Genomic DNA, 26,330 nt, shown 5'->3' with positions numbered 1-26,330 from the left:
CTTTAGTGTAATGCCCATAGGCCAGGCATAGCGGGGCAAGTCTTTGTCCTTTAGCAACACAAGGTTTCCCACCTTGAAATTGTCCTCTGGGGTTTGCCAGAGTCTTCTGGTTGGAAGCTGGCTTAAGTATTCGGCCTTCCACCTCTTCCAGAAGTGGTTGGCTAAGGTCTGCACATGCAAAATTGGTGCCACAGTCCGATCGAATTGACTTAATTGGCCCTCTGAGGGCTATGAACCTTTTCAATGCATTTAAAAATGATGAAGTGTCCATTCCCTCTACATCCTCAATATAGACAGTTCGTTTTGACAAACAAGTAAACAAAACCGCCCATCTTTTGTTATTTACAACACCACCCCTGGTTTTCCTAGTGACAACCTCCCAAGGACCAAACACATCGATTCCCACATGGGAAAAGGGGGGGTCTGTCAAAGTCCTGTCCTGAGGTAACTCAGCCATCAGCTGACTCTGAGTCGCCGACATTTGACACACTTAAAAATAACACTGCTGACCAAACTTTTAGCATTTACCACCCACAGGCCTTCATTTCTAAGGGTCGCCTCAGTCAGAGTTCTACCTTGATGATGGATTTTCTCATGGTAGTGACGAACCAACAACAAAGCAATATGGCTATTGGGGGGTACAATGATAGGGTTCTTTATACACACTTTGAGTTTAGCCTTAGCTAACCTCTCACCCACTCTTAAAATGCCCTCTTTATCCAGAAATGGGTTCAGCTCACGCAAGAAACTCCGGCTGGGGGTGTTAAGCCCTTGTTCTAACCTGGCTGTTTCTTGACTAAACTTATGCCTCTGAACTGACCTGAGTATTACTCCCTTAGCCTTCAGCATGTCCTGAACTTGCAAAGGCTGACTATCTTTGCAGACTAAGCGATGTATAAGCCTAGCAACTGCTCTAAGAAGACTGTGCCACTCCGAAAAACATTCAAAACGGTGTGGTTCCAGGCAAGATCTTTGGCCCATCTTGATTTCTGTGGTTGATTTGCAGGCTTTCACCTCTGCACTTCGTGAGACTTGAGCATTCATAATGTCCGAAAACCTTTGCTCATCTTTCGAGAGCGCTGTGGCTTCGTCTCTCTCAGAGACTTTGAAGATGGAGGAATACTCTGGAGTTATTGCTTGGCAGTAGACTGAGATATGACTTAGGCAACTGCGCACAAGTGTAGGACGTCCACCTTTAAGCACCTGTGCTTGATTGGAGTCCAACGACGATGGTGGGTGCATCTTGTTTATGCACACTGGGCCTATGACTGTCCAGCCTAATGGCAATTGTTGTGCGATAGGTGCACCTGGAGGTCCTTTAACTTGGTCGTTCACACAGAACAAGCTCGGGCAGTCCGAGCCAAGCAAAAGGGCAATGTCCACATCTGGCCGAAAGGCTGGTATAGCATTCTTTAACCGTCGCAAATGTGGATGAGCCTCCACAACTTCTCTAGTTACAATTTGTTTTTTGTTCCGAGGGATGGAGGAACACTCAATCAGGTCTGGCAACTTGAACTGTCTCTTCTGGTCGCAAGAGGAGACAACAAAGCCAGATGCTATGCGACCCTGCAACTTCTTTTTTCCTGCACACGTAGTCATAGTGTAGTCGACCATCTTGGTTTTAAGGTCAAACATGCGGAAGAACTCTGGAGTAGCCAGGGAGGCGTCGCTCTGTGAATCCAGGGCCACATAGAGTCTCTTTCTAAGCCAAGGGCTCTTGGCTGGATATACATCCGCTAGGCAGATAGGATGACAAACTCTGTACTGGTGCGAGTCAGAACACAGCTCTGTACAGGCGACTGCTGAAACTTCCACCTGCATCTCTGGTGCGGCTGGCTTGTCGGTGTCTTCGACTGCTGACTTTTCTTTTGGTGAAGCGTTCTCTTTGGGGTGGGAGATGATATTGGAGTTGTGCATTGCGGTGCAATGCTTGAGGCTGTTGCATTTCTCACACTTGATGTTTTCTTTGCAGTTGGATGCAAAGTGTGGAGTTGCTCCACAGCATCTAAAGCAGATTCCCTGCTTTTGAACTAGCTGTTGCCTTTCTTTGTATGTCTTTCTACTAAACTCCCTGCAGTTGGCCAAGCTGTGAGGCTTTTGGTGAATAGGGCAAAGCAACTCTTTTACCTCCGACCTGGGTTCGTCAGCCTTGTGTTGAGTTTCGACTGCCTTTACGCTGACAGGTCTATTGGCCTCTCTAGGTGGTTTCTTGTCCACTTCAGGTGCCTTCTCTGGCTGGGTCCCTTGGTATAAGGTGGGGAGGCCCGTCTGCGGATCATTCCTTTCTCTGGCCGCCCTTGTGATGAACTGGACCAAATGAGAAAATAGAGGGTATGCCTGGGAGTGGGCCTCCTTGTAGTTGAAGACCTCCTGTCCCCAGCGTTCTTGCAAAGTGAAGGGCAGCTTGGTCAAGATCTGCCTCTGGGACAGGTACTGATCGAGGCACTTCAAACCGGGCAGTTCTGGATTCTCCTTGGCCGACTCTAATTCCGTAAGGAGATCGCTGAGGTCCCACAAGAGTTTGAAGTCTTTGAGTTTCAAAGCTGGGAACCTTTGGAGCTTGTCCATAAGAGATGCTTCAATCTCTGTGCTGGCCCCATACCTCTGCTGCAACCTGGCCCAGGCCTTTTCCAGGGCTTTGTCGGGATCGGCTACGTGGGCTGCGTAGATCTTCTTAACTTGTGAGGATGAGGCTGGGCCCAACCATGCAGCCAGAAGAGTCAGTTCTTCCTCCGGCAATAACTTTAAGTCTCTGATTGCTCTCTGGAAGGTGGCCTTCCAGAGAAGAAATTCCTCAGGCTTGTCCGAAAACTTTTCGACACCCTTGTCCTTAAGATCTCTTCTGGGGCTTCTGATGATGGAGACAAGCTGGGACTCTGGCGTCGAAGGGAACAATTGAGGAGTTTGCTGTTGTGGAGTGGACTCCCACCGTGTACCTTGCGTCAACCTTTGGCCTCTTGGAGGGATGACATCGACCACTGACGAATCGATGGTTCCCTGTGCAGCTGTCTGTAGGGGCCAACTAGCGCTCGGCCTTGGGGCCCTGATTGACTGACCTAGGGTTTTAGCAGGAGGCACAGGTAGCTCGAGCAAGGGTGAGCTCCCCGCTATGACGCTCTGCTCTGCAGGAAATTCAAACGTGACTTTGGGGCCCTGCTCTGGGTAAGGAGAGAAGTCTTCCTGTTCCTCATCCGAAAACTGGCTGTTCATGCTGCCAAGGTGCGCAAACACTTTGGCAGAAGGATCCTGTATTGGTAACTGGCTTACATTTTCTTCTGTGAGTGGCTCAATTAGGGCCTTGGCCAAAGTCTCAGCCCTTACCCTTTTGGCTGCGGCATCCATCTTTATTCTAAGCATCTCTATACGAGCCTGTTCTATTTGCATTTCGCTTTGTCTTTGGGCCTGTTCCATTTGCATTTCGCTTTGTCTACGGGCCTGTTCTATTTGCATTTCGCTTTGTCTACGGGCCTGTTCTATTTGCAGTCGTTGCTCTTCTTCTTTAAAGGGAAGGGTGAGATCAGCTGCCTTAGCATCAGCCTCCGCCCCCGCTACCTTGCTCTTTAGCTCCAGACGTGCAGCCTCCTTAATGTGCAAGGCAGCTAGGGAAGAGATGGCACTCCCAGCAGCAGAAGACTTGCTAGAGTGGCTATGTTTAGATGATGCACACTCCCTTAGTTTAGATACCTGGCTAGAGCGGTTAGACTTAAGACTAAGTGCCACAGCAGGTGATTTTAAAAGATTGGTCTCATGGCTGCATAAGGAAGACTGATTTCCTTTTGGCTCAGACCTTAGATTAACAGGTGGAGAACTAAATTCCAAGGCATCTAGAATTGCCCTCACCTTATTTTCTTTCTCATTAGTGTCAGCTAAGACACTCACTATTTCTAACTCTGAATCCTTGGCGTTAATGCGCTCGAGGACCTGGACTATCTTAGACACCAAACCCCTCCAGAGACCGAAGGTCTCTTCAAGGTCTGTCTGTAATATGGATGGCACCCTTGTAATACCCAAGCTCTCAATTCTGACCATCAATGTTACAATTCGCTCCCATGCCGAACCTAACCTCACATGGAGGAGCTCCTTTTCGTCTATTAGATGGGCTAGCATTTTGGCTGAAGGGTGCTTTATCCTTTGGGGCCTTTCATTCCTACTTTCAGCCTCAGAAGGAGGTATACCATCTGTATCATCTTGAAATTGCATAGACATTATGTATTCTTAATAGCAAGTAAATTTACAACAAAGGCAAATGCAATATACCTGCAAGTAAATTTACAATAAAAGCAAATTCAATATATAATACAATGCACAACACTTAACCATAGCAATATATATCACTAAGTAACTATACTTTACAAAGATTGTGACCTTTGGCGCCAGATTTTGGTGGGCAAGTTGCAAAATGCCAACTGACAGCAACTTGCCACTTGTTACCTCCCTTGCCCGAGTGACGTAAACTGCCAAAATGGCGACTTCGCCAAATTTTCAAGCACCTCGTGCTCTGCGGCTCGAGGCCTGCCGCCGAAGGAGCACCGAGGCTGGCTTTGGAAAGGAGGAGAGAAGAGACGCCTCCTCCCCGCTGTGAAGGGAGGTCACCACCGCAGGTCGATGAAGCAGGTCACCACCGCAGGACGATGAGGCAGGTCACCACCGCAGGACGATGAGGCAGGTCACCACCGCAGGACGATGAGGCAGGTCACCACCGCAGGACGATGAGGCAGGTCACCACCGCAGGACGATGAGGCAGGTCACCGCCACAGGTCAATGAGGCAGGTCACCACCGCAGGACGATGAGGCAGGTCACCACCGCCGGACCATGAGGCAGGTCAAAGCCGGCCGAGTGCTCCGGCCGAACTCCTGATGAAGAGGCTGTCAAAGCCGGTTGAGTGCTCCGGCCGAACTCGCAGCAGCGTTGCCAGGCCTGTCCAGGTTCTAGCCTGGTTCTGGTGGGCTCCACGCCTCAGAGCCAGCCAAAGAACTGTCGCTGGTGCTCCGCGGCTCGAGGTCTACCGCCGAGGGAGCCCTGGACGTTGCTGGGAACTGCACAGCCTGTGCAAACCCAGAAAGCCACTGGGCTACGTGCGCACACGCGAGCCAAATAGCAAGGAAATAGAGCCCCACTATTTGACTCCTTCAGGTCTGAGAGCGGGCTCCACTACCTGAGACGCTGGTAGAGTCTTTAGGTATGCAGACTGAGCTCAGGCGGAAAAGCCGCAGCCTATACTAAAACTTCCTAAACTATAAAAAACTATAAAGCCGTGCAAGCTAGCTGAAGCGGAAAAACCGCTGATCGACCTCAAAACTGTGCCGTCCGCCGGACAATAAAAAGCTATAAAACTGAAACGTGCTGTCCTTTATCCGGGCGAACTGCAAATCCCTATAAGCTGTCCTATAGATATTGAACGACTGAGTCTGGATAACTTCAAAAAAGGATGTTTATTCATACAAGGTTGTAAACCTGGCACAGATCTTAAAGTTGCAGAAAATGAAACAAATTTCCATAGGTTTTAGTTGCAGAATTATCCCTGGTTCCAGAAGGCAAAGGTGATTATAAAACCACTATACCCTAATCACGCTGCCTATATTAGAAGGAGAAACTCTTTCCTTCCCTATCTTTACAGCAAAGATTAGTTCTAGAAGCGATGGAATAACTCTGCTCCTCTAACTAGATTTCCTATTCCAGATCAATATAATTCAATACTTATCTAATTTGGATAGGCTTAGATTGGCCTGGTTTTGAGGATGATTTGTCCCAGTTAGCTTTGCACAGCTGCAGCACGTTGGAAGACTATAGCCAAAATGAAGCTCCAAAATGGAGACTAGACCCTGGTAAAAAGGGCGGTCCTAAGATGTTGCATTCTTTGACCAATCACTGCAAAGAAAACTGCAGCCAGCTCTTGCAGATTCCAAGCCATTTTTCCTAGGCTTTTGCAGCCAGAGGCTGAAACAAAATGCAAAGGAGGGAAAACAAACAAACGACCAATAGGTAAGGCAAACCATCGTCCTGGGGGACGGAACACCATCCATCCAAATAAGTTTGTCCTCTGCATATTCTTTTCCCAACTGAGTCCTGGCTTTTCTATTTTGAATGCAATGGTGAATGCAAGAATAACCTGTTTTCTGTTTGTGGACTCTGACAAAGCAATATATAGGAACTTGGACTATATGAGACTTTGGTGATCATGTTTCAAGATATCTCTTATATTTTTTTCCACTGCATAGACTGGGATGCAATGGGGAATTGAATTAAGAATAAGAAGTCAGTAGTATTCCATATGACACCTAAAACAAAACAAAAACAAATGTGATAAAACAAAAACATGGATAGTATATCCTAAATTGATGCTTCCAGAAATCGAGTAGAATTATCTAGGATTCTCCTGAATGTATAGTGAGGTCCTATATCCCTCAGACTTTCTAAGTGCAAGATTTAATTTCCAGATACTGTTGCATTTATATGCAATGAAATAATAAGAATTGTAACAAAGTCATTAGCTATTAATATAAGTGTAGTAATCTGATTATTTAAATTTGACAATTTTAGAGACAATTCATTTTATATTTGGCTTGTCACTCCACCCACATGCCCTATGCTTGAGTGTCATCTTATAATGAGCACACAGTTTCATATGCAGTATGTCCAAACAAATACAATTATTCTTTGCTTTGACAAGTTAGATTTCTTATTTTGTTATTAACAGGTTTGGCAAACATCGAAAAGATGACAAGAGTGAGAAAATCAAAGTGCAGGAAGCTGTTACTGGCGAAGAGGACAAACTACGAATGAAGCAAGAACAGGAGAGGTAGACTTGAGTCTTTTGTTTAAATCTTGCTAGAGCATATTTTTCAACGTGGGTATTTTTAGTTACAGAACTTTCAGTTGGAGTTCCTTTTTAGTGAGATTATTTTGGTTCCTCCTCTCCGCTTTACAGGGACAAGTGGAGTAATACAGTGTATATAGCCGTGTTAGCATTGCTTTTCTAGACACTTTCAAAACATTAATATTTATATGAAATTGGAATGAATTGTATATATTTTTCTGAAAACCTTGCATATATACTTTTGTTGCAAACTGATTTTATACTGTGTCATAAATTGAATTTAAAACTTGAGCACTGGAAATAAATTTTAATGGAGATCAACCTTATCCTGTTGTCATGTAGTGTTGTGTAGATTTAATAGTGGGTTATTTAAAACCAAAGCATTAAGTACTTCTTGCTCAGGTATATCTTCCAAATTTTATATTTTGATAGTTTGTCCAGTTCCAATAATGCTGGTCTTAGTTTTTCAAACTAAGATGGCATCTTTCAGGGTTATGATGAGTTCAGTGTTCTCTGCCCACTAACCTTTTCCCTAGCATGTGTTTTCCTATTCTCTATAGCTTGTTGTAGCTGCACACACATGATGAGGTTGCGGATGTGAGTTGTGTGTCTTCTTCTTCAATCGATCGCCTTACATTTGCTAAGCACACTGAGTGTATACATTGAGGCTTTCCTTTTATGTAACTGATTCTTGAAGCATGGTGTGTGGTTTTTATCATGCACCCAAATTAAGATGAACTTAATTCCTACAAATGTTCCATGCTTGAACATAGGGCTGCTGTCACAGTCTGTCACCTCCAGCACACTACCAAGCCACATTGAACCAATTAGCATTATTAGCTTTATGGCATATCAGTAAGTTGTAAAGTACTGCCATCACGCCCACAACATTTTACTTCATTATTGTGAAACTGAACACTAACAATGATGGTTATTTATAATTCTAAAAAATATTAATAAAAATTAGGGCACTGACTAATTGCACTGTGCTGTGCTATTGACATTAATGAAGCATTACCAGCTTAGATTTGTAAGTTTAATTACATGGCAAACTGCAACTTGATTCTTTTCTTTTAAAAAAAAATGGGTCCCTAAATTATCTTGAAATACAAATATGTTCATGTGTATTTTTATAAGTGGGACTATGGATGTCCACACATTTTGGTATTGGTTTCTATTAACAAACTCTTAAGTATTTTATGCTGGATGTTAGCCAGCCTTTTAAAAAATTGTTCCAGTTCCAACATAAAGTGATTTCTTAGGCTCAGATCCAAAAAGAAACATATATAGGAAAAGAACATAAGTACATGCATGGTAGGGCATTACTTGCTCTCAGTAGTGAAGGCAGCATCTCTGAGGATACAATCCTAAAGTAATCTTGGTAATTATTGATCCATAGGTAGACTGCCAGAAAAAAAAATACGTCAAGCCTCTCTACCTTTTCTTTCCCAGTTAAGACAGGGCAACTTCAGTATCTCCAGGTACCAGTTTTGACCCCTCCAATGTGTGCTGCAAGCTCCAGCTCACCAAAACAGTTGGTTTTTTGTTTTGTTTTTTTACACACACAGAAATGCTCATGATCCAAAAGTGATTGTAAGTTCTATTCTTCTTTTAAAAAGTTCATAAAAAGGGCATCAAAGCAAACCCCCCCCCCCATAGTTAGTTGAGTACAATTGCTCTTGTAAGGTTTTAAAAATAGTGGTTTGTTTTGTTTTTAATGAACAGAATTTTTTAAATCGAGGCACGGGATGTTTTGTGGTACTTCAGAGCCTGCAAAAATAGATGAGGGACATAAGTGGGCCATGCATCCCTTCCACCTTTAGCAGTTGTGCAGCTTTGAATGTTACAGATGTGAGGCAAGTGACTACGCAGTTCCTTGATGTGTTCATAGTTCTCTGTATTTTATTTCTCAAAGGAGGAATGGAAGTAAATACGAGACATAGGCTGAAATTGAAGCGCATGCTAGCTCATAAATGCTGATACAATTGGGCTTTCTTACCTTCACCCCGTATTCTAGTGTATATAGTTTAAAGAGAAAACAGAATATATTTCTCAACAGAAAGTGTAGAATCATATCATGAGTTAAAAGTTCATCAGTAAGAACATGAAAGAGAGCTCAGTCAGTACCTAATTCCTGGTACAAATGGCTACCCTTTATCCCCATGATTAAGTGACATGCTATGGTAAGAGGCACAATAATCTATCATATGGTTTATCTTTTTAATATGTGATGATAGCAGTATGTTTGCACTGATGTTATCGAAGGATAACTGTGTTTATCATGTTAGCAATATAGCATGCAGGCTTGCCTGAAATGCCTCAACTCCAGTGAATGCTTTGCAACCACTGAGTTTGTGTTTCACAAACCTGGATTAATAGCCTTGACAGGGAGCTGCAGCTGAACACATTTCTTCTGATGAGCTTATGCGGTTTTGCAAACATATGTAATTTGCATGTAATTTCTGGATTCTCAATATTGAGGAAAAGAATAATCCTTTGTGATGGCAGGGGAAATAAATAGAGGAAGGATTCTCCATTTTCTAACTAAGCCTTTAAATTAAATGCTAGCTAGGGTAAAATGTCATAGGGACAATTATTCCTGGTTCCTAGACCTGCTTTGTTTCAAAGGAGAAGAAATTATCTTTAATTCTGCATTGTTTTAGGCTCCATCTACACTATAGATTTATCCAGTTTGACACCACTTTAACTGCATGGCTCAATGCTCCAAAATCCTGGGATTTGTAGTTTGGTGAGGCACTAGCACACTTTGGCAGAGAAAACTTAAAGATCCTGTAAAATACTGGTTCTCAACTGGTGGGTCCCCAGGTGTTTTGACCTACAACTCCCAGAAATCCCAGCCAGTTTACTAGCTGTTAGGTTTTCTGGGAGTTGAAAGGCAAAATGTCTAGGGACCCACAGGTTGAGAACCACTGCTGTAAAACTACAACTACAGTAGAGTCTCACTTATCCAACATAAATGGGTCGGCAGAATGTTGGATAAGCGAATATGTTGGATAATAAGGAGGGATTAAGGAAAAGCCTATTAAACATCAAATTAGGTTATGCTTTTACAAATTAAGGACCAAAACATCATGTTATACCACAAATTTGACAGAAAAAGTAGTTCAATACACAGTAATGCTATGTAGAAATTACTGTATTTACGAACTTGGCACCAAAATATCACTATGTATTGAAAACATTGACTATAAAAATGCATTGGATAATCCAGAATGTTGGATAAGCGAGTGTTGGATAAGTGAGACGCTACTGTACCTGGATCCCATGGCATTGAGTCATGGAGGATAATTTGATGTGAAACTGCATTAATTAAACAGTGTAGACACACCCTTAGAGAAGCAAATTTGCCTCCAACAATTGACAGTGGAAATAGTGCTATCAGCAGCCTATATCCACAGAGCTTTCTCCTCTACCAGGCTGAGCAAGACCTGATTGCCACTGACTCACTCTATCTAATAAATCTGGAGTTGAGATTGTTCTCTTAATTACCCAACCCAACTTGAGACAGTTTTTAATTGCCTGCAGACTGTCTGATTGCAACTTCCAAACTCTGGAAACATGTTCAGTTCACTGTGAGCCACTTAACAAAAAATGGCTTCATTTTGGACAATCTATTTTTTTCACTCTTTCTCTTTGGTTCCTGCTTTGTAAGCAGGTGTGTATTCAAGCAAAATATCAATTATACATAGTTATTTTTAGTTTATGTTTACTGATAAGAGATCTTTATTTATGCAGGTTAGTTGGAAATCTGCTTCTTTGCATTTAAGTATATTGTTACGATTACACCATTGTGCTAGACATAGGAGATTATTTAATTGCCTTCTTCATGGCTGTTGTTGGTGACTAATGTCTTTGTGCTGGAATTATGATATAACATATAAGAGTGGGTTCTAGAGAAAATTAATTTCCATTTTAACATTACCATGGAAATGGCTTTCCAAAAAAAATCCCCCATCACATTCTTACAAGTAAACTGGTTAATTGTGGGCTAGGTAATGTTACTCTTAGGCAGACTCGTAATTAGTTAAGTAACTGAACCCAAATGGTGCTCACCAATGGTTCCTCTTCATCTTGGAAAGAAGTGACTAGTGGATTGCCACAGGGTTTGGTCCTGGGCCCAGGACTGTTCAATGTCTTTATTAGTGACTTAGATGAAGGTTTAGAAGGCATGCTTATCAAGTTTGCAGATCACTCCAAATTAGGAGGCATAGCTAATATTCCAGAGGACAGGATCAGAATTCAAAATGACCTTAATAGGTTAGAGAGATGGGCCAAAATGAACACAATTAATTTCAACAAGGACAAATATAAGATACTACACTTAGGCAGAAAAAATGAATACAAAAATACAGAATGGGTGGTGCCTGGCTCAACAACAGAGTTACAGGTGAAAAATATATTGGAGTCTTCGTGGACAACAAGTTGAACATGAGCCAACAGTGTGATGCAGCAGCTAAAAAAGCCAATGGGATTTTGGGCTGCATCAGGAGTATAGTGTCTAGATCGAGGGAAGTCATGGTCCCTCTCTATTTGGCTTTGGTTAGACTTCACCTGGAATATTGTGTCCAGTTCTGGGCACCACAGTTCAAAAGAGTAACTGTGGCAAATTCCTGAAAAATCAGATGATCCAATAAAAGCTGTTCTTTGAAAAGTGTCTATTTCTCTTTCCTATTTGCACTAAATTGTGCAGGTAACTTAATCTCATTTTTATTTTTTCTTTGAATCACTATACCTTGAATGATGAAATGCACAGGGGAGTCAGGGTGGGTGTAATGAATTTACTGTGTGTAGAAGAAATGCAACAAAAAAACCACAGGGGTCAAAGAATAAGTGGATGTTCCATTAAGAAATCAATCAAGACCTCAATTATATAAAATTATTTTTCCTTGACTCTATAATTTTAATAGTATTTTGATTTCATTGTATTTTGCTTGAAGTCTTGCAAGTATTTGGTCCATATTGATTAGAAGACAAGCAAATTAATGTAGCTTAATTTTCCATTCAATGAACTGAATTGAATAAAAACTGCCGTTTTATACATTGTCACAGCCTTCTTGTGAACATAATTTCATATAAAAAGAGCACTATTCTTGATGTATCTGAAGAACCCTCAAAGCAGAATTTCTAGAAAAGAGAATTTTTAGAATGCCCAAGTATATAAATACCTATATGAGTGACTACCGGAAAGTGGAAAATAATAGATTATTACTATGAAAAAAGTATTTATTTATCCATTCACAAAATTATATTTGAAAATAGGAGGAATGAGCAAGGTTACACTAAATCAGTGGTTCTCAACCTGTGGGTCCCCAAATGTTTTGGCCTTCAACTCTAGAAATCTCAACAGCTGGTAAACTGGCTGGGATTTCTGGGAGTTGTAGGTCAAAACACCTGGGGACCCACAGGTTGAGTACCACTGAACTAAATCATGCCCCCCAGAAGTCCTTATTATACCCTCCATGGCATAATTCATCATTACATTAATTTAACAATAATGCTGTTAAGCTTTCAATAACCAAAAAGTAACACCAGAACTTACTAGGGTTGGTGTCACCCAGTGCAGTAACTCATGGTGTCATCCATTGACCTCCTCCTGTATCAGATCATACAGCAACATTGTAGCCAGAAAATGTGTCAAAATCAACAACTATGAAAAAGCATCCGAAGCAAAAACTACAGTGCATGTGTTTATAGCATATGCAGATAAATGAAACCATGTGATTTGAAGCATCATTGGAACTGGGTAATGACAGCTCTGATCGGAGTGCATGAGCTCCAGAAGCTTCAAAAGGTAAATTAGCATAGAATTTTAGCCTTGTAGATTTATTGGTATAGCACATTTAAGATAGTTTTATGAAAAAATGTTTTGTCATTGTATCTATCTGCAGGGGGGTGTGTCTCTCTGTGTATAAATAATATTGACATTGCTGCTGAAAAACTGCACAATATTTTTATAGACAGTCTTTGTCTATAAAACCATGTTGTCACATGGTTCATCCCTTTGGTGACAACACTGAGTAACACATTACAGATAATATACTCATATTGAAAGGTTACCTCCAAATTCTTTAACTGTGATAGATACAAGACATGGGCATTAAGGAATCTTTCTAGTCCCACATTAGCTTCATCTTCAGAATTCTAATGCAATCTCAAATCAAAATCTGTTTCCACAAGTGATACTTTCTTGAAGATTGAATTTCATAATAATTAGATCATAACACGAAATAAGCATGAAGGAGACATTTTGTTTTCCTTGGGTTAAACCCAATTGATAAGTTTCCAATGAGAATAGGCCAACTGTATTAGTGGAATTTAACTGACCGTGTTGATTAACCAAGTTGATTCAGTAAGCCAACTAAGTGGAACTAAGAAGTGTATTGAGGCCCTTATCACAATATGTACAATATACAATGAGTGCTCATGACATACATGAATCATACTCAAGACAGTACTCTGCTTTGGTCCCTGCTAACAGAGGAAAGAAACCACATCCTCCAGGTAGCAATATATTGTGGTTTGAATGCTACAAAATTGTGACATTACAGAAACAGAATTGCTTCCTTAAGGGAAAATGTCTTGATCCCATGCAATAAATGGGCAACCACTAAACATTTATTGCACTACAAAATTGATTTTCTGGAAAAACCCTAAAGATGAGATTTGAGAGTTGCAGGAGCTTATGTTTCAAACATTTATAATCTCTGCTTATGGCATTACCTCCAGGGATTGCTAAACTTTGTAAGGACTGTGGTCAGTTCTGTGGGTAACTAACTATATTTACAGCTCCAGGCATTATCTGTAGAAGTTAAAAATGGTAAGTATGCACTTTAAAACATCCACTTCCCATTCCCAAAGCAGTTATTTTCACAATATGACTGCCGTCTCACCCTGTTCATCGAAGCAATTATATTGATGTTTTTTCAAATTTAGTCTTTGGGCACAAGTAGTAAAATGGAAATGGAAGTTGTCCACCACAACTGACAAACCAGAAGGGGGAGCTCCCCCCACTAGTTTGTGGATCTTTTCAATGTCCTTACATTACTGCACCATGTACCAAAAAAAATCCCAAAACTCTTCTCAGTGGAATATCTGTATAGCTCATGGTTGAAAATAATGACCTGAGAGAAGATGTCCTGTTCACTTTCTACATACAGATTCTTCCACTATAAATATGGCATCCAGACTTTATTTGAAGCATGACATTTAAGACACTCACTTGACTCTAAACTGAAAAGTGCTATAAGAAAAGTTCCTCCCTTGCTAAGACAAGAAATGTTGAGTGAGATTTTAAGAGTAATAAATTTCAGGGCTGCTGCTTGAAGCTAACACTACTGACAAATTACTTACTGAAGCTTCCAGTTCTGTGCATGCCTACACGGCACAGTTGACTTTTCTTTCAAGTAAAAGTGGCACTTGCTCACCTATGTAAATTTAAAAAGAAAATTATAAGGTATGGGGGAAACATGACTTTCAGATTTAATGCAAATTGGAAAAGATGAGGTGGAGGGCAGATACAAAGTGTGTGTCTTTTCAGGGCAAAATTCTGGGACAATCCTACCTGTTGGTGCTAGTAGTAGGTTTCAGGTTAAATTAGGAAGTGTCATAATTGGTTTTAATTTTTGTTGGATCAGGCTTTTTCCTATGTAAGGTGCCCCAAGTCCCTTCAGGGAGATGAAGGCGGGATATAAAATAAAGTTATGATTATAGAATACAGAACTGGAAGGCAAGTGGGGTGGTGTTTTAGGTTTTTGCACATTTAAATATAAATGCATTTGAACATAGATGTGCATGCACACCGTTATAAATAGATAAGACATACTAATTAAAATAACCTATTGATATCTTGTCCTTGGGGATGTGGTCATTGCATGAGGGTAATTCTCCATATTGTCTGTTCTCCCTAGGGGTACAAGAGCCTATGCCTCTTAGAGATAATACAGCCTTTCTTCATCTTCCTTTAGTGCCATTAAAACTACAAGCCTTTTGCTGTAAAAAGTATACTAATGAATAGAAATGTTACAACAAGAACAGAAGTCTTGTGTTTCCCTTCATCATGCATCATCCATTTTAATTAGAAGAAAGGGTAGTGAGCACAGTGACAAGAGTGTGGAATTAAAATCATTAATTGATGTCAAGCTGAAGAGAGGCTGCTAACATGAATTTAGTGACAGCAGGAAGGAAATTAACCTTATTACTTTATTTAGAGCATTAGTTTGTTTAATATTTTTCCCTATGCAAATCCAGAGTGCTTTATTTGTGACAATAGCAAAGAATAAATAATTCATTAAAATGTGAGTATTCATTATTTTGGAGCAATGAATCTTACATGGCGCACATACCTTTGTGAGCTTAGATTTTTTTTTACTTTCCAAGTTCTTTACACATTCTATATGAAAAAGATCATAGCCCTACAGTATGTGCTAAGGAAACTGTCTGATAGAAAAATGCATCAGATGATATTTTCATTTACTTTAAAATAGACAATAATGGAGTAGGGAATGAAATTTCTTTCTTCCAATTCTACATAAAGTGTTGATGGGTAAAACTGTTCATTTCAACATTGGAAGTTTGGTCAAATAAGAGCTAAAGCTGAATGGCACACTAACCCACTCTTGAAAGGAAGACAGCACCATCCTTTCAGATAATGTGTGACCTAAGAGGTCATGATAAAAGAATAGTGGGAGTGTTGTCTTCCAGCAAAGGCCATCTGGAGCTATTAAAATATCAGATGGAGTCAGGCTTTCAACAGTAGGATGCCCTCCTGGTGTATTTCCAGAATTCCCAAGGTGGCCATAATATTTTTATTGGGGGAGCCATGCTTTGGTTTTTCTGAGCAAAATATTTTCATGGCTTTTGTAGGCTAGGCAAAGAGACTTCGAAGTTAATCCTATTGACTATAAATACACATTGGTGTTTTGCCAAATGGTATTTTTAATTGTCATTTTCTGAATACAATTGAAAATAGAATGGCTGTTCAAATCACACTTAATACATTTTTATGAATGGATTATCTAATGTATTGTTCATGGAAAAGCAAAGATGTTGTGTTATTAGTGGACTTCTCTGTCATATCTTTTGCCTTCCAATGATCATCAGACATTCAGAATGATATAACTTACAGCATGAAGTGATGTAGAGTTTCAGATTTATTCCAAATTATTATTCCACTGCCTGCAACATGGCAATTTAGTTAATAGTGAATTAATTTGTGTATTTCTTCCACGTCCCCCACATTAAAGTAAGAACATATTTTCTTCAGGGAGAGACAACATTACATGTATTTTCCTCCATATCTTGAGCTAGGACTGGAAAGGTTACTATTTTAAAATCCTGGAACGATACTGCTTTTGCAGTGGTTTATTAGGAATGGTAGAAAATCATTCAAATCTATAGTCTTGGTGAAAATAATGTTGTTGCCCTTATCAAATGATGTTTCTAAGAAATAAAATGCTTGCTTTAAACATCAGTGGCAAACACATGCATAATTGAAAAATAAAATCACACTGAAATATATTTTAGTCAAGGTTGAAAGTTGCACACATTTAGTAGATTGCCTAAATAAAAGCATAAATGAGAACTAATTGCAAAATAAGGCTTGCATTGGAAAATTCACTTGAGATTGTGGAATAAAACTTCATTGCAACTTCATATAAAACTAGGAAAAAATATGTGGGATTCAAAGAAGCTGAATTTGATTCAAACTGGATGACAGAGATGTGCAATTCAGCCAAAAGGCATGCAATTTTGGGGTCCATTGTTGGCTGTCCCCTCATTCTGTTTACCGGGAAGTTACTACAATGGGATGGGGTGTTGCCGTTTTCATTCAGCAAAGATTCGGCCCATTTGCTACAATGGAAAACTTTAAATACTCAGTCCTTAGTCATTTTAAGGCCTATCTGTATGAAACCTACCTCAGTTTTAGACCCCATTTACAACTGCAGGCCTGCCAAGTTTCAAAATAATTCACCAATCTACTGATTTTTAGAATTATTTTAAGTTTTAACTATAACATTTTTTAAAAATAAGACAAGCGGCAAGAGAGGGTTCTGGGAATTGTAGTCACCGGTTGTGTCCATTCTCAGCCAATCACTGCATGGACACAACCAGGATTTTTATTGGCTGAGAAACTGAGAGAGAGAAACTTCAACTCCCATCATGCTCAGAGACTTTCAATGCCTGCCCTATGCAAGTGCTGTTGGGAAAATGAGTTCCCAGCAGGGCCCTCTTTGGAGGAGGTGGCTAGGAAACTTTCCAAAAAGAAATGGACAGATGCTGCTTCTGCTGGGGAGGGAGAAAAGATGTGGCAGATCCTTGCCTCAGGTATATTGCAGACTAAACCCCTTCCTCCCTAGGAACTGATAAAATCTGGCTCCCTTAATCCATTTCACCCGGCTTTGTGGCTCCCTCCTCCCCATTCTGTTTTCAGATATTATATAAAATGGACCACCAAGTATTACAAATCATTACAAACTCATTTGGGCCCAAGACTACTGAGTAATTTTCTTATGCCTACTTTTTAAAAAGTCAGATTCCTCTGTTCTTATGCATCTCCACTGATGTTTGCGAAATAGCATTTTCTCTTGACCTGCCATCCTTAACAAGCCATGTCTTGCTATGTTATAGTTACACTTAGTAAGTACAATTGTGCCTAGCTGACTGCACTTTGCAGAGTAATCCCAGTGAATTTGACAGGAGTGCAGAAGGAAAAGGGTCAAAATGAAAACCAGGGTGATAAACGACAGTTGGATTTAGTAAGAGTTGATGGAGCAGAGGGGCAGCAATTCATTTTGTATAGTTGAATTCTGCCTACTTATCAGATTCAGTTGTAGTCAACCTTTGAGTTCCTGGAAGTTTACTGAACTACTTTGAGCAGCAGATCAGGAAGCCACATTTTATATGAACCTCTAGTGCCATCTTTTTAAAAGTTGGCGGTTATCTGTGAAATCTAGCACAGTATTATCTTTTTTGATTGAATGGCTTTCCAGAGTCTAAAATAGTGGTGTTTCCAAATTGTGCTATTTCCATTGCTTTAACTAGAACTTGGAATGAAATTGAAGCTTTCTCCACACAAGCAGTATGCTGAACCAATGGGCGGTGACCTCTCCCTGACTCAAAATGGCTAATATGATTGTGCTATTATTGGTTACTCAAAATTACAATATAAAGACATGGATACAGCAGGCCACTGCTTTAGTAAGGGAATCACAGCTAACTTGCAACCTCTACATGTTAGGTAGGGGTTGGTTGGAAACAGTTTCCTGCTGGAATTCATTAGCAACCCATTGACCATTTTACCCAAAGCAACCTTTGCTAAATTATTTATTGAAGAGGCATATGCAAGCTCAGTTCCTCACTGGAATATCCACACGTGCCTGGATGCCCTCCCAGATCAGGCTTGTGAGTATCCCTCCATAGCTTCATTCTACCGAAAGAACTTTCCAAGGCAGTTTTCATACTATCTCCACAGCTGGTCTTCTGTTTTCATATTGGCTCTTTTAGTAACCTTCGGGCAAAGCACACTACAACCAATTAGCTGGAAAATTAAATTCTACTAGTACATAAAACAATAAAATTCTGGGCTAGAAGAAGGAATCCCTGGAAATGTAAACAATATACTTGCTGAAAGACTTGCCATGGTCAGCATACAGATTCTTCCCCAGACTCTGTGAAGGAGTGACCAGCTAGAACCCAATGCGCTCTTCTGCTGAGGTGAGTGATAGTGATAGATTTAGCTTCTGGCCAGCTAGTCTGCTAGCGTAACAAGGCAGATTGGTACAAAAAGAGGGTGGCAATTCTGTGGATTTTAAAGGACTGCAACTCACCGAAGCCCTACCCAGCATGCTGGAAATTACTTTTCAACCACATCTTGAGGATTGTATTATTTCTATCCCTGAATTAAGTGTTTTTATCACAGTAAAAACAAATGAGCAGTGGAACAGAGTTGAACTCAACCAGCAAACCCATCAAATCCTTTTTTGCTCTGCGGGAGTCCAGAATGTTGTAGCTGAAAACACTTAAACATACTATTTTTTCTTATGTTTAAGGAAGTGGCAATTATCTACAATCAAAGGGACAGTAGATAGTAAATTCTCAACATGTGTCCACATTTTTTTTCTTAGTCAAAGTAATAGGCATTAGCAAACAAGCAAAGACAGGCAGCTGCTATTGGGCAGTGGGACACATTGGCCCCTGAGATGAATTTGGGGACCTGCGGTCAGACAACTATACTTCTGGGGAAAAATGTTTTGCCCTCAAATTCCCTCAGTACCCTCTATGTAGCATTAGGCGGGGGTAGTTCTTATTTCTTTTTGTTTGTTTTTTTAAAGGGATGACTCAAAATTGCTTAATGGATGCAAATTCTCAACTCTGGATGAAAGGGATGTGGGTACTGTAGAACATGATGAAAAAGGCCTCTGAGAACCTGGAGAGTTGACATGAATTACAATAAGCAATAAGTCTGATCCAGAGCTTCCTATATTTCTGTATTAAGCTCCCTGGAAAAATTTCCTGAATGGGTGCCACAATTCAGGAAGAATATTGACGATTTGGAATGTGTCCAGAAAATGGTGACTAACATGGTAAATGCCAAATCCTACAAGGAGCAGCATAGGTAGCTGGGTATGTTACCTTGACGAGGAGAACATTGAGAGGGAACATGCTAATCATGCTTAAGAATATTTGAATGGATGTCATATTGGAGATGGACCAGGCTTGTTTTCTGCTTCTCTAGAGACTAGGACACAGAGCATGTGGACTCTTCCAACTCAATGATTCTATGCCATGCCCACACATCACTTTAGTGGTTGGGATCACCATGCACATCTCAAATATAAACCTAATAATAGAATCAATTGCAGAAAGAAGTGGAATTTCCAGTATTTCTAATAATCATATCATTTTCTGTATCAAATATAATTGAAATCACATTAATATATTGGCATTACACAGTTGGAAGGACAATTGTGGCAGCATTAGGTAGAGATGCTACTTTATTATTATTAAAATTAATACTAAAAAAATGAATGGGCAAAAATCTATTTTTCAGTGAGACAGTTTAAACTTTTCTATTGATTAAACAAAGCCAGGTTTTGTACTTTTGATTTGTTTACTGAAACCATAAAGGAAATATCTAAAAAACATAAACCAATCTGCAAATAGATGAAGATCAAAGGTTTACTGGATAAATGATAAAAGTTTTATCATATGCTTTTAATGGTTAAAGGCTACTGTGACATGAAAGCATTATATTGTGAAAGTTATATAATCCAAAGAATGGTAATTCATAATTTCCCTTTTGAAAAGCTTTCATATCTTTGTGAACCACAGCGGATGACAGGAAATGTTGCCTGATAGTAAACATGCAATTTCTGGCTATTTGAGCCAGAACCCTATTCAAACTAAGGGATTTCTTTTGCTCAAATAACAGGAGAATCCAATTTTAAGATTTTCCAGTTTGGAGATGATCTTCTATATGTGTTGACTCCATATCCTGACTCCACTCTCATTGCCTAATGTCCAAACAGGCCCATTATAATATCAGAATAATCACATGCAAATGCTAATGCATGTCACTGAGAAAGAACCAATTGTCTATGTTAATATTTCAACAGAATAAGTGAAAGCCACCCACTTGTATGGCTATCAGCCTCCTCCCAGTAGACTCAAATCAAGGGAAAGTTTCATGAGAACCACAACTCCTGTAAATGTTCCTCCAGCAACAGCAAGAATATCCCTGTGGGTGACAAAATCAGGCAATTCCAACTGCATGGCCTCCCACGAGGGTCTTCTCCCAGGTGCAAACCAAGAACGGGCAACTTGGAAGTTCCTAAACGGACTCAGAAGTGGTATTTGGAGATCAAAAGACAACCTGGCTAAATGACACTACCAAGAATCCTCCACCTTGTTCGACTGTGGAGCAGAACAAACAACTCAGCCTCTGTATGCTTGCCCACAATGCCCTGCCTCATGCACAGAGGAAGAACTGTTTGAAACTACATACAATCTCGTCATTGTTGCCCATTTTTGGTCTAAAATTATTTAGCCGCTTGTATTCTCTCTATTTTATCAGTTTTATATTTGTTTATTTAAGCAATACTTTTGACACGAAATAAAAACAGAATAATTGAGGACTTCTCTTCATTTAACAAACAAGAGAGGTTTATTTTGTCCCTTCTGGATTTCTACACAATAAGGAAATGTATTTCAGAATTGCCCCCCACCCCCGTATCTCAAGTATTTCAGTCTATCATTTAGGGATAAAAATATATACCTATGAATCCAAATGTGTTTGCACTCTTATTTTTTCCAAATGTACATTATTTTTAGTCCTTCTTTTCATTTCCAGAATTCAAGCCAAGACTCGAGAATTTCGTGAGAGGCAAGCTCGGGAACGAGACTACGCTGAGATCCATGATTTAAACAGGACTTTTGGGTGTGATGCTGATTCATTGTATGCTGGGATTCCTTCATATCATTCCCCCACAAATAGTGCTACAATGAACAATCGACCACAGAGCCCAAGGGAAGGACCAACAGGCGAAGCACTATATGCCCAAGTAAAGAAAGCCCGCAATTCCAAGTCTTCACCTGCAGACAGGTAGGCACCAGACTTCAGTCAATATTCTCCTTTCAGTGTCTGTTTTGTAGTCTCTCCCTCACTCTGTGTGGTGGGGGAGGCAAGTGAGGTGACTGTTCATCAACTGTAAAGCCAGAACTGCATTTTATTAATGGCTTTTTAAAAGCCTTTGTAGAGAGAGAAAAAAATTGAATTCACACAAATCACGTCATAATGGAATGAGCAGTGCAATCTTTTCAGATGATTCCAACCCAATTCATCATCTTCTTGGAAATGCTTTTGGACCCAAATTACACTGTTTAGGGTAATTCAGATTAAAGTCACACTTGGAACACCCTCTGCAAGTTCAATTATCAGCAGTTGTAGCCATACAATTGTCGTATCGGAGGAGAAATCTTTTGTTGGTTTTCAGGGCGAGTGTCTGAAGGAAAAACTGAAAGGCTTTGGAGGTCCAGAATCCTTCCATTTGCTATTTCTTGACCACAAGCAATGGGCCAGGATCATCCCTTTAATTTACACTAATGCTTAAAATAAAAGAAGAGAAGGGAAGAAATCATTTAAAGTTTGATGTTTTGGATATTTATTTATTTATTTATTACATGCATTTATACCCCGCCCTTCTCCCCGAGGGGACTCAGAGCGGCTGACTGATATGACTGATGAGCCATACCTCTTAGGCTTTCCAAACTGATTATGATTTTTTTAGATTGTCTTGTGGTAGCATTGCACTTAGAACAAAAAGAAAGGAAGCACAAGATTTAGGTGTCAGTGAAAACGTAATAAAAAAGAGAGTGGAATAAAGCAGTATAATGTCATCAGAGCCTAAAAAGATTGTGGATTTATTTCAGAGTTGAAAACCTGTAACCACCAGATATTTTTCACTACGTTCTCCTATACCTTCTGAGGCTGATGAGACTTGGAGCCTCACAACATCTGTAGACCACAGGTTCTGTCAAGGACAGAACGCCACAAGGTTCAAGATAACAGAGTTTATTTAATTACAGAACTCAAAAATGCCCGTAAAACACAAGGGCCAGGCAATTTTAGCCTTTAGGAGCAAAAAAGGGACAAGGAAAAAACGTACAAAAGATAAACTGGATTAAACCGAAGTTTAATCCGGGTAAAAACAAACTGCTTGCTTCAGCCTGAGGGTAAACAAAACAAAAGCCGAGGAACAAAAGATACAAAAGAATGCAACTAATTGGCAGCAGATTCCTCTCTGCTGCCAACACTGTGCTTAGAGGAACTTGCGTCGCTCCCACACACACACAGCAGACAGGATTTCCAACACGAACAGATCAGCCAAGGATTGTAGCAGAAGAGTAGACCCAGTTCCTTTCCGTGGTTCAAAGCCAGAAGTAGACGTTTGTAGTTTCCAAGTCCAGAAGGGGGAAGACAAGCCGTGGTCAGTTCAATCCGAGTTTTCAAAGCAGGAGATGGCGTCCGTCAAGAAGACGACGGAAGGTCAAGCTAATAAGAGTAAGCACAGGTTTGCACAAACAAATGCCCACACAATTCCTCCCGCCGTCTGACCCTGAATTCCAAAACAACTTACGTCTCAGCACAGGAAAACACACCAGTCTTCAGGAAAGCGTCCCACACAGATCCCAAGCGTTCGTCCAGATTACCTTGCCCAACGCAATTTGCAATTGCTCCCAAGCCCCATTTTATGCCAGTTACAAATCCTCATCACTGTCAGCTGTCCTCCTTAACCCGGGCGTTTCCTCATCACTTTCCTCATCAGAGCTGGAACACCTCTGACTACGCCCCACAGCATCTCCAGCTGTGGATCCCGTCCCATCCCTCCAGCTAAGCCATGGGTCTAATCCTGAAGGTCCCCATTCATCTTCTATCCCATCATGACCAGTGGCACCCAATTCCTCCCTTACCCGAGTCCAATCCATCTCATCCTCCTCCGAGGTAACCAGCCCCTCTTCCATTCTCTCCGTAAACCCCTCAAAAGACTCTTCGTCAGACGGTGCTGCAAAAATGTCTCGCAGTCTTTTTCTTTCTCGCTCCTCGAGAGTATCTGACTCTCGAGGAGTCTTACGCCCACGTCTGTCAGTAACAGAGCCATGAGGCTCAATCATAACAGGTTCTCTACCATTGGTGTACAGGAGCACTCACAGGCAAGACCATAGATGAATGTCAAGCCCCAGGTCCTATTCTTGGCAACTCCAGTTGAAACAAACATGGGCAGATTTGGATGCCTGGAAGCCATTTCCCACCAAATATTTGTATTTGCCATGCGTCACACTAGCATTTTCAGGTGAAATCAGATGAGAAAAGAAGATCAGCTCTACTTTTAAGACTTAGTCTCAGGAAGATCTTGTTTTGAAGGCCTACAATACCTGAAGAGTTTTAGAGTCACAATTAATGAATCCCTTCTTTTCCAAAATGGGATGATGTGCTCAATGGGAGGATTCAAAATGTGGTTTGATTCCATTTGATTCTTAATCCTGGACAAGAATAGACATGCTAAGAAAGGCCTTTATGCTCTATTTTCATAGACAGTTGCTTCCATGTATAGTAGAAAATGGGAACCACTGATTTGACAGCATTATGTGTGTGTGTGTGTGTGTGTGTGTGTGTGTGTAAGTTATGTTTCTTTTAATGAGGAAAGGTTAAAAAGATAACCATGTCAGTCTGTTTTAGTGTAAAAAAGGAAAGGGGGAGGAAATCTGCTGGCAACTTTAAGACTAAAGATGTAAGTTACTCTAAGGCAGTGCTTCTCAACCTGTGGATCCCCATATGTTTTGGGCTTCAACTGCGAGAAATCCCAACAGCTGGTGAACTGACTGTGATTTCTGGGAGTTGTAGGCCAAAAACATCTGGGGACCCCACATTGAGAACCACTGCTCTAAGGGAAAGTGGTTGGCCCAAGGTGACTTTCATGACTCAGTGGAGAGTTGAAACTTGACTTCCTGTCCCAGTCCAACACTTTAACCATTATTCTCCAAATAAAGTAGCTTCGTTGTTTTGTGAATCAGCTCAATATCTGGTTTTGCATGCAATCTAGTCTGAGAAGGAAATTTTTTTTTTCTTTCTCATTTCTTCCAAATAGCTGTTGGATTATTACTCTAAATATTCCCATAAGCAGAACTTGCCTGGCAGTACTTTGTGCTGTTGTTGTTTCTCTCTGACCCAGCACTGCCCTGCCTTTTTTGCTTATCATTTGATGCCACAAAAATAACAAATAACACTTCATTCCCAGTAGGGCATCTTGCACAATTTAATTTATAATGCAGTTATTGTGTTGGCACAGTGTGCTGGAGCCTAGATGGAATGCCAAGAAGAATTTGACACTTGGACCAAATGTTGTTTTGAAAGTTTGCATCTGAACAGAACTATTAGAGAGATCTGTCTAGACTACAAGTATGCAATTGTTGAACAATCTTTTTGTAGCTCTCAAGATAGTTACTGTGCCTATGTGTGAAGAAGAAACCAAGATTTGTCTTAGATGCATTACATTAAATCTGAAAACATAGATTGTTAGGTCAATAGAAGACTGCATAAGATTCACTGCAGAGATGGTGGTTGGGTAGTCTTGACTTTGTGTCAGTCCTCGCTGTCCACAGTGTTTCGCTTTACATCTTCTTATAGATCTTCATGGAAATTTGTTCATGTATAGACAAAGGATTCAGTTATGATGGCAAATGAATTTCTTCCATCTACTCCAGCCATTAACTTCTATACACAGTTTCAGCTGAATCTCCCAAGCTTCTTTTCTAGGTTACATATCTTGATGATAATAATGTGGTGGGATGTCTAAACCCTTTTCTGAAAATTGGCAGCATCCAAGACAATTTTTGCAACCTTATCTCTCTTAAAATCACTGGATTTCAACAGCAGATACACAACTGAATTTTAGGGGAAGACTGCAAAGAAGCCCTTTTAAAATGTGTATTTTTATGCTGATTTTAAAGGAGATTTCATGTTTACCACTTAAATTTGAGGTGTTATTTGCCACTGAAATTCATGCAGTCTGTGATGGATTCTGACCCTGGGCATTGCTCTTGAATCCTTATTTATCTCTCTCTCTATAAGTGTGTGGGCAAACGTATATATGTGTGTACTGTACTTGAAGGTACACAACAGCAACAATATGTATAAAATCATGCTGCTAGATGGGAATTTCTTTTCTCAGTCAGTTGGTATGATGTATTCTGCAGTTTGCCCTAATGTTGCAAACAATAATGGGTTTCTATTTTTGAAATAGATGAAAAACACAAATACACTATTTGTCAAACCTGCTCTTTTCCCCTGGATGAAGGATACACATGTTAATATAGGTTTGTATGGCTTTTGTTTTGTTTTTGAGCTGGAGGATTCTTGGTTTATTTAGATTGTTTTTCTGTGCAGGATTAGAGATTTCTGGGCAAAGTAAACTGGGAATAAGCTCAGCTTCCAGGAGTTTCTTTTGCCAAGAGAGAAACAATCTGTCCAACTTCAATACCCAGTTTTGTATCCAAGCTGAGGCACAAACAAGGCCTGAAATCAGTGGTCAAAAAGAAGTCATGACAATGTGTTGGCTCTTTTGTTAGATGCCTGCGGGTTTTGTTAGAATTGTATTGCGTTCCTGGCTGCCTTGTACCCCAATTATTTTAATCCTTATAAAGTGAACTTTTGCAGAACAGGTCCAAATGTTCAACTGGGTATTGGAAAAATTAAAATAAGTTTCTTTCTCTGGGAGATGAAGTCTTTTGTCCAAATGTTTCTCGTTAAGACTATTTATCCATTGTTTACAAATGACTTATTAATTATGCAGTTTCCTGAGGATTTTAACCGTAGTCCTATGCAATGGTTGTAAGGTGACATTTCATATGTTGTTGTTTAAGCAAACAAAGCTCCCTAACTGGTTACCTCTTCTTATGAGGCATTACATGGCAAAAGAGAAAGGAAGAAAAATACAT

General features: G+C 40.3%; 1 protein-coding gene across 1 annotated transcript in view; it reads left to right on the top strand.

Moving 5' to 3' along the window:
- pard3 (par-3 family cell polarity regulator) overlaps positions 1-26,330 on the top strand; it is a gene marked incomplete in the record, with an annotated part of 618,554 nt that overhangs the window by 472,893 nt on the left and 119,331 nt on the right. The window contains 2 exon segments of the mRNA XM_062984552.1: positions 6,699-6,800; positions 21,187-21,438. Coding sequence (XP_062840622.1) covers positions 6,699-6,800; positions 21,187-21,438 — 354 coding nt within the window.

The sequence above is a fragment of the Anolis carolinensis genome, chromosome 6 (assembly GCF_035594765.1).
Source record: "Anolis carolinensis isolate JA03-04 chromosome 6, rAnoCar3.1.pri, whole genome shotgun sequence".
Taxonomy (NCBI): Eukaryota; Metazoa; Chordata; class Lepidosauria; order Squamata; family Dactyloidae; genus Anolis; species Anolis carolinensis.
The sequence above is the reverse complement of the archived record's forward strand: the minus strand, read 5'-3'. Positions and strand labels throughout refer to the sequence as shown.